The 17,142-nt window shown below is 28.6% G+C and overlaps 1 protein-coding gene across 4 annotated transcripts in view; it reads left to right on the forward strand.

Moving 5' to 3' along the window:
* The window catches only part of cpx (synaptic transmission protein complexin), a 125,357-nt gene extending 108,225 nt beyond the window's left edge, over positions 1-17,132 (forward strand). For all 4 annotated transcript variants that reach the window (XM_011648907.3, XM_011648908.3, XM_025219949.2 and 1 more), the window contains one exon: positions 56-17,132. In XM_011648907.3, the coding sequence (XP_011647209.1) occupies positions 56-129 (74 nt within the window). In that variant the 3' untranslated portion in view covers positions 130-17,132. The remainder of the gene's footprint in view (positions 1-55) is intronic.
* The last annotated feature ends 10 nt before the right edge of the window (positions 17,133-17,142 follow it).

A 17,142-nucleotide genomic window follows, 5' to 3' on the forward strand; every position in this document is an offset into this window, starting at 1 on the left:
AATCTTTTATTTAGGATTTTATTAAATATGTTTCCATATGTTCTGATTGTTTCAGAATTGAGAAATACGATAGAAACACAGGTGAACGAAATCAAGTCGCAAATCGAAAGTAAATGCAGCCTCCAATGAGCCTATTGCATCGAGCGGTTGCGCGAGAAAGATGACGGCGACATCGTACGTCGTCGTTGGAATCGCGTCCGCCCTGCTGCCCAAAGGAGCAAAGGAGGAAGGGGTAGCGGAAGAGATAACGAAGCAACGAGAAAGAGGAAAACTGATACGAAAAGCCACCAACATTGGAACGCCATTGTCGTGTCGATCAATCGTAGATCGATTCCAACAGCCGATTGGTCGATCGTTGCTTAAAGCAAAGTGAAACGACAAAAATAAGCCAGAAGATCCCAAGGATTTTCAAAGAATTCCTAAAGGATTTTTCATTGCCGTCACATTTGGATGCAACTTTGGAATGCAACTTTGAGTGCAACTTTGGAAATCGAGAGTTTTCCTGTCGAGGATTTTTGTTCTGCATAAAATTTAAAGTTAGATATAAAGTCGAGAAAGAAGAATTATCTTCTACAAAAAAAAAATGTTAAATGGATTAAAAAGAATAGAATGATACGAAATATCGAAAATTGTACATATGTGCAAACTAAAGAAAGATGAAATTTGATAACTATAATTGATCTTGAAAATTGGAATTAAAAGAATGGATTTAATTATAAAAAAGAATATCAAGAAATCTTAAAATCTAACTAAATGTATATTGGTGATTAGAATTTAAAAATCATTCACAACGCAACACTAGATCTTAAACAGAAGCATTAATAATAAATAAAAGAAGAGAATATTGTGACATTTAAACAATAAATAGAACGAAATCAAAATGCAAAATAAATCGAATAGAAACAAAAAATGATGGAAATGAGATGGAAAATGCTTGTTGAAGTAGTGCCAAGAACAATTTTCTCAATTCCTACAACAAGCAGATATAAACTTTGTTTAGAATAAATAATGGAAAAATTCTCGACAGACATCTTGATATTTCTTAGCGCAAAACGAAGAGATCCAGACATTGACGACATTGAAGAAATATAAAGTTGAAGATCGCTAAGTCAACAGGATTATCTTAATCATCTTGAAAAAAAGTATGAAACTAAAAAATAGACATAAATCAGTATGTTCTTTGACAGAACGAGCAGAAGAAGATCGCGTAATTAAATATTGCGGAGGAAAAAAATTAATATAAATTCGAAAACTTAAATGTCATTTGATTTGGAAATAACGATATGACAAGATGAAAAAATACTTGTAAAAAAATAAGAATGATTGAAATATTGTCGATCGTCGATGGTGTTCGTGATGAAAAAATTCAGGAGACAAAAACGATGTAAATGACGATGCAGAGAAAGAAGGAAAGAGAGAGAATGCTGACTCGACCAGAGTGTGATTTTTTTATGTAATTGTTGCAATTAAAACCAAGTGTGAAGTGATGTTGTTTTATATAGGATAATTAGGTGTTCTGTAGAATGTGTTTAGACGTAGTATAGTTTATAACAAATTAATTATCTGGTATGACGAATGAAGTGTCCAATTGTGGATACTCAATTATTTTCTATTTATATAGTTTGTCTAGGTATTCTATAGTTATATGGAGAATTTTTGGCGCAATTTGGTGATTTAAAAATTAACTATTTATTATTATAGAAACTAATACTGATTAATTATTTCTTTTTATTAATATTCACGATTAGTTCATCTAGATATTTTATGGAATATCTAGTTATTCTGCCCTTTTGAAAATAGCGCACTACAAACGTTTCAGACATGTTAATTGATTCTCGGATAGGGGTAAAATAGGTATCCTACAATATTTCTGTGAACAAACAATTTTTGGAATGTTTGCAGAAGTATTTTGAAATATCGTCAAAGCTTTTTATGTTTCGTATTCTACAATTATTTGGTACAAATATATTCAATAAACATGTGATAATCGTAATGTTATTTTTAATCTGATCTACGGTTGCTGTACAATTATAACTCTTGTACAGCTGACTAGGAAATTATGCATGATTTATACTATGGCTAATTTTTCTTTTTTTCGGAAATAACAAATATGTAGTAGGAGGCTTCTTGCTTCGTACAATTATTTATATTGCCGCGAAGTCAGTATGCAAATCAGTCAAATGTATTTATCAATTGTCAAATGGGAAATTTTGGAAGCAATTGGATACTTAAATATAAATTTTGAAACTTCCCTATTAGATGATCAATTAACAGCTCCAACGAATGCGTCATACAAAAATTGTACTGTGCTTTATTTTGCTGCACTTAACAGACTGACTATTTCTGGTTTTTAATTGTTGTCTCTTTTTATCGTATGTAATATATAAACCCCCTATATATAATTTTTTTTTGTTTTATATAGTAATTATTGCTACTTTTAACTATAAAACCATGGGTTGCTAGCTATATAAATTTGTTTAATTATGATGAGAAAAGGCAAATTGTAACATTGTGTAACAAAACTTTTGATAATTTAATTAAAAATTTACCTCAGATATAATATAAAACTAATTATAAAAGAAAATAAAATAAATATCTTTAAAATATCTATAAAATAAAATATAAAAGTTAATGATTTCAAAAGCGAAATTATTGGTCAAAATAAAGAAATAACAATCCTAAAAGATTACATTATTTAATCTTGTCATTGACTAATCTTCTAATTAAATTATATCAGTCAATGTACAATGATGATGAACTATAGCAATCATATTGATTTTCACTATTTGTGCATTTGTGGCCAATTTATGGCCAATTTCTGGTTTACATAAATTACTATTTATACACATATAATTATTAATCACTATTATTATACATATATTATTATATTTGCAATGTTGCATATTGTCTTTTCATGATTTACACGAGTGAAATGCAACGCATTGAATGGATAAGATACAACAACAGACATATCAAAGCCATATATTCACACACATCTAGTGCATTTAAGTTTACAACTTATTCATAATAAGTTGTAAGTCAAACTTTTAAATTCATTAATATGATTTATGTAGAATATGTAGAACGACGAGAAAGTCTTATGAATAATAGAACAAGGATGATAATAAAATTTGCTAACACAAAATTTCTGTATTGTTTTAAATGATACGACGTTTGAAATTTATGCTAGCAGTCGATGTTTTATAGTTGAATGCTAGTCTCTTTTATAGAAATAAAAATTCAATTATACACAATCGCCGCGCTATCTGGTCGCGCAGCATACGACTCTCGAGATAGACACATACTTGCAAATATCACGTGCTCGAAAACGCAAGGTGCAGGGCAAGATATTTAGCTTCTCTCGTTCGTTACACAAACAATGACGATAAATCTTGAGAAAAGATGAAAGAAGTAAAAAAGAAACGTATGTTAGCGCGTTAAGTTTTTAGGAAGGGTTTTTCGAATAGTCAAAAAATAATAATAACAGTAGTTGAGTTATGTAGTTGATAGAAATTCGACGACTGCTTTAATACACTAAGGAGAGAAGAGAGAGAAGACGGTGATAAAGAAGATATCTTACTATCTTATTGTTATCGTCATTATTAACAAAGCTGATTATGATTATTAAAAATTCGTATTTAAAGATAAACACATCGAGCGTTACGGCAAAATCACCACGAAACGTGAATAATTATAATTGTTAATCTTCGCTCTGCCATTCGTCCAAAAATTAAATGAAATTGCTAATTTAAAAAGATAAATGATAATACTAGAAAATGATATAAACATTTTTTAAAACTTTAAAACAGAAGAAGAAAAGATTAATATAAATTAATTATGAATTGGCTTTTTGTATTATTTTTTTTTAGATTGTTAAAATTATTGATTAACTATATACTAATTCTTTACATCTTTAAATATTTTATTATATCTGGTTTAATATTGTTATAAAAAATAATTGTTATCTAAATGGATATGGGTCGATTTATATTATTTATATTTTTTGTAAATATTCGAAATATCGGTACATAAAATTTGTATGATACAAAAAAAGTGAAAACTGAGAGACAGAAAGTGAGAGGGAAAAAAGACGTTTAGTGTATTAGAATCATTTTTGTACGGGAGACAAAGAAGCAAAATGTACGTTTTTATTTGGGTGTGTTAAAACATACGTACATCCTGATATTTCCTTAACCCTCAGAATGGCAGGGTTAATAATAAAATGAGTTAGCAATGCACTTATTTCATAAAAAAAATAAATAAATTAATAATGAAACGATAAACTGATTTTAATATTCTGACAAGATGAGGTCAAAATGATCTTATGATAAAAAATTATTGGCTTATTTTTTAAATTAATTTCATAAAAATTTCATAATTTTCTAAATCACTTGATAATTGATTCTCATGACAAATTTTTATCTTCTTAATATAATTTGAAATTAGATAATATTTTTTATTTACTTATTTCATATATTTTACATACATATATTTAACATATTTTATTTAACAATTTGAATTTTATAGGGTTTGAAAGACTGAAGTTTGACAACAAAGCTAGTGATAGAACACATAGAAATGACTGCAGGTCAATTGGACGTCACTCTATCGATTTATAGTTACAGTTATTCTAGAATAATTATCATTTTAGATCTGTCTATTTTTAATCTTTCTCTTAAATCATCTTGAATCATCTTTTGTTTTATTGTTTTACTAGTGTTAATATTTCTGCTTCTAAACTTAATTACTTCTATCGCCTTCTATCGCCAAAAATATTCAAAACTTCTAGAATGTAGATTTAGATTATGGTGCTTTTTAATATTTTTTATTTTTCTTTTAGTATAAATTCTTCTCTCGTTTTCTCTTTATTTATTATATTTTATACTTTCTTAATCTGTTTTCCTGTATTTTTTATTTTATACTTATTTTACAATTTATTGATTTAATTTATTTTTTTGTTATTCCTGTATACCTTTAATATTGATTTTAATGTTTAGTCGATAAATTTTTGCAATGGTTTTTTCACAATGGCAAAAGATAATATTAATGATTGTGCTTAATTTGCAAATAACTCGCAAATGGTTATGTGTAACTTCGTTAAAATACGCGCAAGGACGCTTAACAGTCGCATAAAGCAAAATTTGGATTCAGTAAAATCTATACTAAAATTTCTTTTAAAATGATTTCAAAATAAACTTTATATATTCGTAAAATTTTTACTTTATATATATATTTTTTTTTCAAATTATTAAAATAAATTCAAATGTAAAAATAAAGGAAAATAAACATAATAAATGAAATTATATTTATAAATAATATTATTACATATATATTTCATTTTACAAAAAAATTATACATGCACTACTAAATTCGTACATATTTGAGTCCAAAAAGATTCAAACGCAGTTGTCTAACGGTTAATTATCGTCGAGCAAATAGCAGCAATATTCAGCGAAAGCAAACAAACGAGAGGGCATTTCGCTGGTCGCATTTATTTCACGTTCTTATCATAAAAAATCTCGCAAACTTTTTCCCGCAATTCGCGGAAAGAGCAGGACCGCCTTTGAAGTTCGCACAGTTCGATGACGGCCAAAAGTTTTGCAAAAATCGCTGACAACGTACTACTACCTTCCTTTTTCTTCTTCTTAGTTTTGTTCTTTTGAGCTCGATTCTTTCTGTCTTCTCTGTCTCACTCTTTCTTTCTTCCTCTTCCCTCTCCCCCCCTCTCTCTCTCTCTCTCGATTTTCAGAGTAGAAAACTCCACCATCTGATGCGACTCCGCAGCTGTTTGCTCGCGAAAAATAAACCAAAACTTTTCCTTCAGCATTTGACTTACCCTCATTCTCCTTTCGATCTTCTGCTTGGGAGATGGATAAGGATTTTCAGAGGTTTAAAACTCTATCTGGAAATTTAATTTATGATATTCAAGGTCGCGTTTTAATTGAGAAAAATTAAATTGTAAATTAAATACAAATATAAATTATTATAATGATTGCTTTTAGAAAAATAGAATTTGTAACACTTGAAAGTGTCGAGAAATTATATTTGATGATAGTTACATGGTAAATTGAAATCGACTTGAAATTATATCATATTCTGGAATTACAGATTATTCATCATGTTTTTTTTTTTAAATTTTATCATATTTCCCTAAATATCTGTGTATACATGAAATTTTTTATTTTAATTATTTGATGTAATTTGCGTAATTTATTATATAATAGTTAATGTTTATTAATTTATTATATATTTATTATTTTTATTTATTACTTTATTATTTTATCGTTATTTAATACATTTATTTATAAAATGCTAAGTAATTTCCTAAGAAAAAATTTATTTAAACATGTAAGAAGATCAGCTGCGTATATGGGATTTTAGAATCAAGTTTTTTATATTTTGTCCTAATCATAAATTAAATCTTTACTCAATGTTTGTTAAATAATATCCTACATGTATCGCAGAATGTTTAAGAAAGTAATGATTTAGATTAATATACGGAAAGAACATATTAAACTAAATAAGTAAAGTGTCTCACAGTAATATAAATTTTCAAATTTACTGCTTTCGAGATATAATATGTGCAATGTGTTATTCGTTAGCCACTTTAACAACAAGCGGCAATCTAACATTTTTTTATGTATTGTATCTTGGAAGCGTACTCGCATTCATTGAGACATTTTCCTTGGTTCATGTTCTATGTATCGGTAATATTTGCGATTGTTTACGATTGTTTACGTATTCTACGGAGTTACGCAGAAAAGAAGTGATGACCGACAATGAAACCTCCAATGATTCACGCGTGAGAATCAAGGAGACGATCGACTAATATATCCAGAACACGGAGGGAATAAAAAGTTATTTTTTATTACAATATGTTTTTAAGGTGTACTCGATAAGTGTAATTTCTCGCCTGTCTATCGATGTGCATGTCAAATTTCTACTCCGCTTGTCATGTCTTCTTTATCAATGTCGCTGGCTGGCTGGTCTTCTTCGTCGCGCAGCTTATCGCTCTCGTGTAACTGTCTGGCTGAAGATCTTCGAAAATTATCCTGTAACGGGTAATTCGTTCCGCAATTAATCATAAACGGCGTAAACAATATCGAAACCTCTCTATTACAATTTTGAAGGCAAACTCATCGTCATACGCTTCGTTCACAGATGATTGGTTTCTGGCGTATTATATTTTATTCACTCGAAAAAATTATGAAAAATATATAAAGACTTAAAAAGTCTATTGTATAAAACATATGAGATAAACAACAGCAATCATAATTATAATTCTATACTATTTTATTAATTATTTAATTATTAATTCTATATTTATAAATTATTAATAATATTATTCAATATATATATATATATATTTACGCTAATAACAATATCATTATTATAAGTATTATTATTATAGAATTATTAGTATGGAATTATCAGTTAGTTTTATAATTATTATAACTTTAGTTCTTTATAAAGTTTGTTTTAATTATTACCTAAACTAGTCTTGAGTCAATCTTTTAATTTTAGGATATGGATTAATATAATCAAAGAAGAAAATATATATATAAATATATACACACACAAATATATACATATATATATTTTGTTATCAGAGTTAGAAAGATAAATGAACGACGAGGTCATTTTCGAAGATCCGATCTCGGCCAAAATTTACGCTCTTTTCTCTAAATTATCTTGCGTGTTTAATCACCCTGATTAAATCTCATAACTGCAAACAAATATATTTTGGAAATTCTTATTTTCTTGTCGGATTAACAAATTGATATATATAGAAGGTTTGATTTCTAATCCGTATTCCGCTTGTATGCAGGTAAAAGCGGGTCAAACTTGTGAAAATTGCAAAATGGTAGAGGATTTTTCTGCTCAATTTGACCCGACTACTTGCACACGAGTACCATTCAGGAATCAAACCCCCATATATTAAATATTTTAATATAAAAACATTTAATTTCTTTCTAGAAAACTTTTACAATTTATAATTCTTACGATTCTTATAATATAGATAATATATAAATATTTTTTTATATTTTTTTAAAAGATCATGTTTTTTATTTAATTTCTTAGTTGCCATAGTTTTGTAGTTATGAGTTTTTAATTAGGACACTAACATGTGGTAAAATATCGCTATACTCTTCGAACATCCTCGCGATGTACCCCGCCGTTCAGATTATATCCAAAGCGAAGTTATACTCGAAGTCAATTATTCAATATAAATCGATTCACCAAAGGAATATGCATACGTTTTCTCATATAATTTTCAATATACGCAGTATTTATCCGTTGTAGGTGTGTAAGTCAAGTGTATCCACAAATTAAGATCTAAGCAAGAGAGAGCATTAACGTTTTCTGATATATCGAAATGTACAAAATGAGATTTTAAATGTTTAAAAATGTTGATAAAACATTTTACAATTATAATGTTTCGTATATTTATCGTTATAATATTTTTTATTTTTAATACACAATTTTTTATATCAGTGATTTTCTGCGTGTTATGTTCAAGAACATAAAGATATCAGAATGTTTAAATTGAACAAAATAAACAATAATTTAAATAATTACATCTTATAATTATTATAAAAATTATAAAAGTTTCGTTATTTAATAATAAACGTATTAAGGAATCACAATATCCGGTGGAACTCTAAATATTAGAGTTAATGTTCTCACTTGTACAAAGAAATATGGCAGACACACTTAAAAGGACCAGGAATGTTCTCCGGAACAAATTTTAATCTACAATTAAAAGCGGATTGTAATTAAAACCATCGACACCCAATAATTTAACTGTTTTAGCAAAAAGTAGACAGGTTTATCATGACTGAAACATTATCCTGGTCTACTTAATTATAATGGTCACTTAAACGCAGCAATTAACAGTGACGTAAAATATTTTGCTTAATCGCTTTCTCTCGTCTCACTTATCGCGACTTATCCTCCTGTAATCGTAATGGTTCTGCATTAAATGTAGCACTAATCTTTCTATTAGCTGCTACTGCTCTAGAAAACTTTCGATGTGTGTCTAACGTAGCGTTCAAACATGTGGGAATCAATAGGAATATATTAAATCTATAAAAATTTAAATTCTATATTTTCAAAAATCAATATTTCTTCTATTTAATTCTATACTTTCTCTTTAATTTATTAATTATTAATTTTAAAAAATCTCGATGTGACTTAAAACATAGCAAACAGAAAAATAATCTATTATCTTTTATCGAGGAAAATGATTATCAAAAGTAGAAAATCAAAATTGACTTATATTTCATTTAATAACAATTGTGAAATAATGTAATGAAAAACTAATTCAATATTCCTCGCAACTTTGATTCCCATATTAGTGAAAATGTATGTGAAATGCATGCGCTCTTCGTTGTAACGATGTTGTTCTTGCTACTCAAAGAACACGAAGGTCAAGTTGAGTGAAATGCATCGATTAATTATCACACTTGTGCTTATCTGAATTTTAGATTAATGCAAATGGATCAAGTACATGTTATTTGAGAATGCTAATTTCCCTTTATAGACCTTTTTTTTTTGATGTGGTTTGCTTTCCTACTTTAGACGTTAATCTTAATAAAAGAAATCTATTTAAAATGTATCGTATCATTACGAATATCGATAAGCAAGGAAATTTGTTTTATAGAATTAATATTTTAACATTTTTGATATTTATAATATATTCAAATCAATATCATTTCATACATAATTTGACATTTAATTTATATTAACTTTATATTGTTTAAATTCGACATGATCAATAGCAACTTTATGCAACATCTTTATGCAATAAAGTGAGGAAATCCAATACTTTTAAGTCAAGTATTTTGCTAGATTTAGCAAAATTAATTGATGCATTTGCCATCTTTTCTTCGAAGCAAACAAGAATTGTTTCCATCTTCGAGATATTATATTTTTGCTCTTTGCAAAAATTAAAAGTTGATCACATTTAATTTTTTTCAAAAAATTATAAACTTATAACTATTTTATCAAATAAATAAAATTACACATATATTTATATCAAGAGAAATACAAAAAATATTATAAAGATTTATAAGAAGAATAAAAACAGGTCAATAGAATTATAAATTAAAAATGATTATTGAGAAATGGAATCTTGAAGGTGAAAATATCTCGTTTGCATCGAAACTTCGTTGTTCAATAAAAAAAATGTGCTCTTTCTCTCAATTTCACTGGAGATGAGATGCAATATAACGTATTTTCTCTTGATCAAATGTTTAGCTCTCTCTCTGTAATTTTTCCATAGTGTCACTTACAATGTAATTACTTATGTGTAACGCGCATATACATTGCGTTGCATCCTATTTCTCTATTCTATACTTAATCTATGTAGTGAAATAGAAGAAAATGTGAAGCAAAATGTAATGGCATGTAAACCAAAAGAACATTGAACATTCGATGTTATCGCTGATGCCGATGTTACTGCTGACTAATGTCGTGTGTCGTTGTTGTTGTTTCTTAATAATCAACATTAACCCTAAACAATATAACAAATTGTTATTTTTCGATTTCGAAAAGTAAGTTACCATATTTTAACAATATTTCAATTGCATCATCATAAAAATTTTCATTGCAATCACAAAAATATATAAATCTTACAATTAATTATTATTTATTATTAATTGTATATTATTACTATTATATATATATATATATATATATATATTAATTATATATATATATATATTAATATGTATCAATTTATATTATCGTTTTATGCTTATTATTAACATAAATGTTATTACATATTTTTTGTTTTAAAGTTAATAAGATGAGAAATAACGGAAATTATAAAAAAATTCATAGTTAAATTATGAACTTTTTAAATTATGAATTATATTGTTTGAGGATAATAATGCTCGTCGCCATGTCGCTAATACGAAAAGATCGTCGGAAAATTTCTGCGATTCAAGGAATTCTCCGTACGACAGCTTAATGTATCAATTAACAGCGAAAATGAGAAAAATTTCTATAATTCTGATACCATCACTATCTTGAGTTCCTTTTTTATTTATTGATCCATTTTCAATTATAACTATTATTTATGTCCTATATACAATTATAATTGTTATGAGTTGAGAACGTAGAGACTAAGGAAAACGTTCATATTGACAAAATTAGAAATTTAGATTAGAAATCACTATGTTAAAATAATTTTTGTTGACTTAAAACCCCATTTAACCATTTAATCTTTAATTTATCATTTCTTTTTCTTAATTTAGAATATCTATATCTTTGAAATGTATTACATCAAGTTTCGTTACTTGAAACTAGATTTAAACTTAAATTTTTATAGCATAGATTTTGATAGCATATATTTTGAGAGCACTATCACTGTTTTACTTTAAATTTCTATTATCTATTCCTAGTAATTATTCTTGAAAGTTGTCAATAATTTACATGGTCGAAATACTCCATTATTTAAATGTAATAATTATTATTTGTTTGTTTAATCCTAATTCGTGGTAATTTTTCGAAAAAAGCACGTGTCCTTTTTCGTAGTTATATCTCTAAAATGCTCTCGGACTTGCTCAAATCATCTTTACGTTTGTCTCCCGTGCGTGCTCTGCAGCATGTCGTACTTGCGATGAGTGCATAACTTTTCATACATTAAAGAAAATCTAACACTTTCGCTCCTTTTCTCTTCAGCCACCCTAAGCCAATTTCGCGTGGCACGTGGCACGTGATATATATATATATATATATATATATATATATATATATATATATGTGTACACACACACACACACACACACACACACACACACACACACACACACACACACACACACACACACACACACACACATACATACATGTCAAAGAAAAAACGCGCAATGATTTATATTTTGTAGATTTTCACGTGACATAAGGAACAAGCACCCCCTCCTCCCCCCCCCCCCTCTTGAAACAATGCGATGGGCACATTCTACGTCTCGGCGTACCAAATATTTCACTAATCCGATCGATTTATCGGCTGATCTACCGTGAAGCGAAGTTAGTTTTTGTCTCACTTCGCGACTGTCACACTTCGAGGGAACACATAAATGCAGAATTGATTATATAGACGATACGACAAATTTGGTTAACGACGCATTGCATTTAATACAAACAAATTTATTAATATCTATGGGTAGTGTAGACATAGAATATCTAAATTACGGCTTATAACATATAATCAAAGTAGGCAAGTAATAGAACGAAGCGAGCCTATTCCTTTCTACCTTCAAAACGTAACAGAAGAAAATATGATGCAGCTGCTACTTTCTATACTTGTCTATTTACGTTACACCGTGATACTCAAATTTTCTACATTGTATTTAGGCTACAAATACAAATCGTGTTTAACTTCAGCAGTCAAGAAGCGTCGTTGAAGTCACGAATTAACTCCTCTTCACCGATCGTAGGCCACGTATATCTCGTTGATCGCTCGATCGATTCCTTGGATCAATTATTTCTTCAATGTTAAATCGTTCAAAGAATATTCGTTGTCAATCACGGATTGGCAATGGAGTGGGTAAACTCAAATGTGATTAGTCGGTCGGAGAAAAGATAAGTAGGTAGAAGAAGTGAAACAGCGAAAAAATTCGAACAAATTTAACTTGCATTGGATCCGTGTCGAGGATTCGTCATTATAACGATATGTAAATCTTAAAGCTCAAGAACCTTAAGATTCTGCGATTCAATTTAATATCACAAACTTTAATAATCGATAATACTGATCAATGCTAGCCTAAGTAACAAAATTAAATTAAAATTAAATTATTCTACGCAGAAAGTGACAAATCTTTTTTAATAAATTTAAAGTTTCAATGTCGACGAGAACTCGAGTTTTCTAAATCGCGAATTCAATTTCCATTCCTTCATCTTCTTCGTGCGTCTAATTAATGAATATCGATCCTGCTTGACTACTTAATAATCAAGGAAACTATTGAGAGGATAGAAAAACAGTAATCATTCCTGTAAGAAGGAATGACCTCGTTAAGCCCAAATAGCGCCGAAAATTTTGAGGATCAAAGCGCCAGATGTTATGTTTTTTTCCATGTACATAAAAATTTTTAGGGACATCTCGATCTACATCTTAACTCGTTATCGTTTTTACAATGATGGTTTTATCGTAAAACCGCAACCGAGAGCGAGTACGATAAAAAAGAAAAATTACAATATTACGGGCGGATTTCTCTCTTCCTCGAGACGTTTGTATTCACGAGGAACTTTCTAAATATATTCTTTAGATTAAAGAAAAAGTCTTAAGTGGAGCATTGAAAATTGTAGACATGGTTAGGTTACATCAAATCTTGTAACAATTTCGACATGTTAAGTCGAATTAATTTGTGAATTTTTGGGTCTATGGAATTCTTACACCTTTGGAAGTGTAGATTGTTGAACTATTAGATATTCGCGCCATCCTAGGATTCATGTAGATCCTCGAATTTTTAGACCCGAGAATTCTTCATCAGGAATTTTTAGAATTCCTTCAGTTGTCTTCAAACTTCTTTTTGCAATCAGACCAAATTACATGTTAATCTCGTGTCGAGGAATATTATTTAAGTAAAGTAATTTTTGTCAAATCGATGATTGACGTACGATCTCGAGGAACACTGGAAAATTCGTGAACACCGACTTGGCTATTCAGAGACAACGACACAACGCATTATAAAGTATAATGATAACTTAACGTTAATCGATTACTATTACGATCGCTCACATCGCGAGAAGTGATGACGATGATGATCATTGCGTATAGGCTGTCCTCGAATTGTCGTGTTTTCTTAAATGTTCATTTCTGAAAGAACAAGCGAGAATAATAATAGATATATCTCGAATTTGATATATCGTATGATTTACAAATGATCTATTCGATTATGTTACGTATTTATTCCCACATTGTTTGTAATTTAAAAACTATTTCTTCAACATTTAAACGAGTATCGTTGTCTTTAACTTTTCCGAGCATCTACGAAAAGAGAAAGAAACGCGATAGTTCAAGGATATCCGTGGCTAGAGAAGTTAGGCGTTAAGCAAGATACATTATTAAGGATGAAGTTAACAAACCATATGTGGTTAAGTAGGTAGACTTTAGCTTTATACACAAGAGAATGTTGAGGGAATATTCATGGAAATGAGAGGGAGAGAGAGAAAGAGAGGAAGAGTGTGAAAGAGAGAGAGAGAAAGAGAGAGAGAGAGAGAGAGAGAGAGAGAGAAAGCGAGCGAGAGAGCTTTATCGACTGTGAATGAATTACGAAAGGAAAAGCATTAAGAAAAAACTCCGCATTTTCGACTGCCATTCGAGTTAGGGCCATAGGAATGATTCGTTGTACCAACATGTCCGAGCGAACTTGTGCGATATTTGTGGGAACGAGTTACCGTTACTATTGCTATCGCAAGAATTATGTACAAGGCGTTCAAAATCGATCACTTTTTTTTAATTGGAGTATTTTTCAGTTAATTTTGAATTGAATATTAAAAATTTAATAGAAAGCTTTTGTTCCTAATATTGTTGATGTTATCAACTAAAAATTCTACAAATCTACTATAACTTCTATTACCTAATGATAGATAGCTTCAAATTTAGTCTAGCCTCCATTAATTTCGTTTATTAAAATAAATTATTAGTTTTTTATACCTCTGAAAAGAATCTGTTATAAAGTCCGCACGTAGAACAAAGTATTCGATCGTTTTGAAATCCTTGTATTGTTTAATTATTTTTTCAGACTTATTATTGTTATTGTATTAACAATCACATTCATTAACGTTATTGTTTTTTGTATGATTATTATATTCCATTATATGAGATTATTATAAGAATTTCGCAAGTAAGTAATATTGTATAAATATTTGAATTTTCTATGTTAATTCAAATATTTGAAGATTATGTAAATCATTGAAATCTAATGTTGGATGAGTATTATTGTATGTTTTGTCTTGTATTAATCTATTGGAGCGTTGAATTATGGAAGAAATTGTCATATTTATAGAATAAAGAAAATTGGAAAAAATTTACTTAACAAGTAACTTTAATTAAGAAAGAAGGGTATTAAAAGTAATGAAGAAAGATTCACGAGGAAATTTTGATTTCTCAGTAATTTTTCTGTTCATTTTCATTTCAGTTTCATTTGAATTTTCAAAAAGATATTGAGCTCCCTTTTTCTTAGAGATTATAAAATTACAAAGTAATCTTATAACGATCCAATAGATTAAGTTTATATAAAAATCTTTCGATGATTTAAGTAGATCTTTTCATCTTATTTTACATTAATATCGTGTTATATTTGTTCTTGACGATAGCGTACGTTCGATATTGTTGCGGACCAGACTCTTCGTGATTTCGTTAAACCAGAAGCAATACTATTGATGCCTACAATTACTATTATCGAACGAGTGTTTAAGTAAATTACAATCACCTAATCCTGGAATCTTAATACAACATAAAACATATTAATCAATTTTGTTTCACGATTGAACAGTTTATTATGAACATCATTTTAATATTATAATTTATATATAATAAATATTTTAACATAAATATATTTTAATATATATATATATATATATATATATATATATATATTGAACCACAATAATGTTTTAAATTATATTTATTATTATCAGAAATAATTAAGATTCTAGGATTGAAAGTGAAAAATTTGAAAATTTCGGTGACAACTTTTCGCAGATCTGGAACCACTCCCTCATCAAACATTTCAAAACGTATCGTAGTTAAGGGATCAGTTGGAGAGACAAAGATAAAAGAATTAAGCTTGGACCTTAATGTAATCTTAATGTAAGAGATCTACGAGATAACCTGAAGATAAGTCTAAGCTTATTTTTCTTTTATGGGCAGATATCTGCGAAGAGATGTCTTTAAATTAAGAACGATTTAGAATAAAATTGTTTGGGAAATTTAGCATCTAATGAAGAAGAAGTGAACGAGAATCGCACGAAGCTTGCTCGGAAAATGAATGGAAGGTCGCGAATGATCTGAAGATTGTCTGGGCTCTCGAAAAACTTATGAACAAACTCTTCGGTTCATAAAATGCTTTGCTAAATTTTATATTAAGAAATCTTTGCATTTTTTTCTGATACTTTTGTCCTAATAACGATTATTAATTTTGATCATAAAATAAAAAAAACCTAGTATATCCGAAGGAATATATAAATCCTTAGCTATTTAGACAATTTTAATTCATCAATCTTGTCTCAAGAGAAACTGTAAACATTGAAATTATTTATATTTTTCCTAGAGTTTGGTCAATTTTGATTTGACAATTAGATTTGTAGACATAGTTCTTTTTTCTAAACTGAGCGCATTAAAAGCAGTAAAAAAATGCGTGCGTTAATTTTTCATTTTGATCGAAAAATTGTTCTAATAATTGTTCTAATAAAAAACATCGCTGAAACCGTCAAAATAAATAATCTTATTTCAAAAAGAATAACAATTTAGATGGAAACAGAGTTGTATGAAAACTAGGATAAATTCTGTCTAAACGAATTTAATTGTCAAATCATTTATCCTTTTTATGACTTGTTAAGCATTCATATATGTTCTTTGATTTATGAAAAACTGAGATTCTGGAATCCTTGAATCGGAGGACTATTTTGCGGCAGACGAAAAAAAGAACGCTGATGAAAGAACAGGAAGATTGCGTGAACAAAGGAAGCAAAGCAAAAATAATGAGTGGCGGAGGAATAAAACCCTTGTATAAAGTAGCAGTGCGTAGCGGCTAACCTATTCGATAAAGGAATGATACAAACGAGTTTATTGTTGAATATAATTATGTATTATGTAACATTAACAAAGTAAAAAAAAAAAAAGAAGAGAAAGAGGCGAATGATGATAATATTATATTGTTGTTAGATATATATATATTATATATATTATATAAAAAAAACCTTAGATATTAAGTGACCACCCAACATTCACCCACACAAGTATACACTCTCGCAGGATATACAGGGTGTCTCGACGAAAATGTATTCCAGTAGAGGAGACGCTTACTGCTCGAGTAAAATTTGTGTTTGTTTTTTTTTCTAGCGATGACTTAATCCGAGATATTTGTTGAAAATTAATAAAAAGCAAAAATAACCAAGTATTTTATTTTT

Source organism: Pogonomyrmex barbatus, unplaced genomic scaffold (genome assembly GCF_055798465.1).
Source record: "Pogonomyrmex barbatus isolate J1 unplaced genomic scaffold, ASM5579846v1 scaffold3, whole genome shotgun sequence".
Lineage (NCBI taxonomy): Eukaryota > Metazoa > Arthropoda > Insecta > Hymenoptera > Formicidae > Pogonomyrmex > Pogonomyrmex barbatus.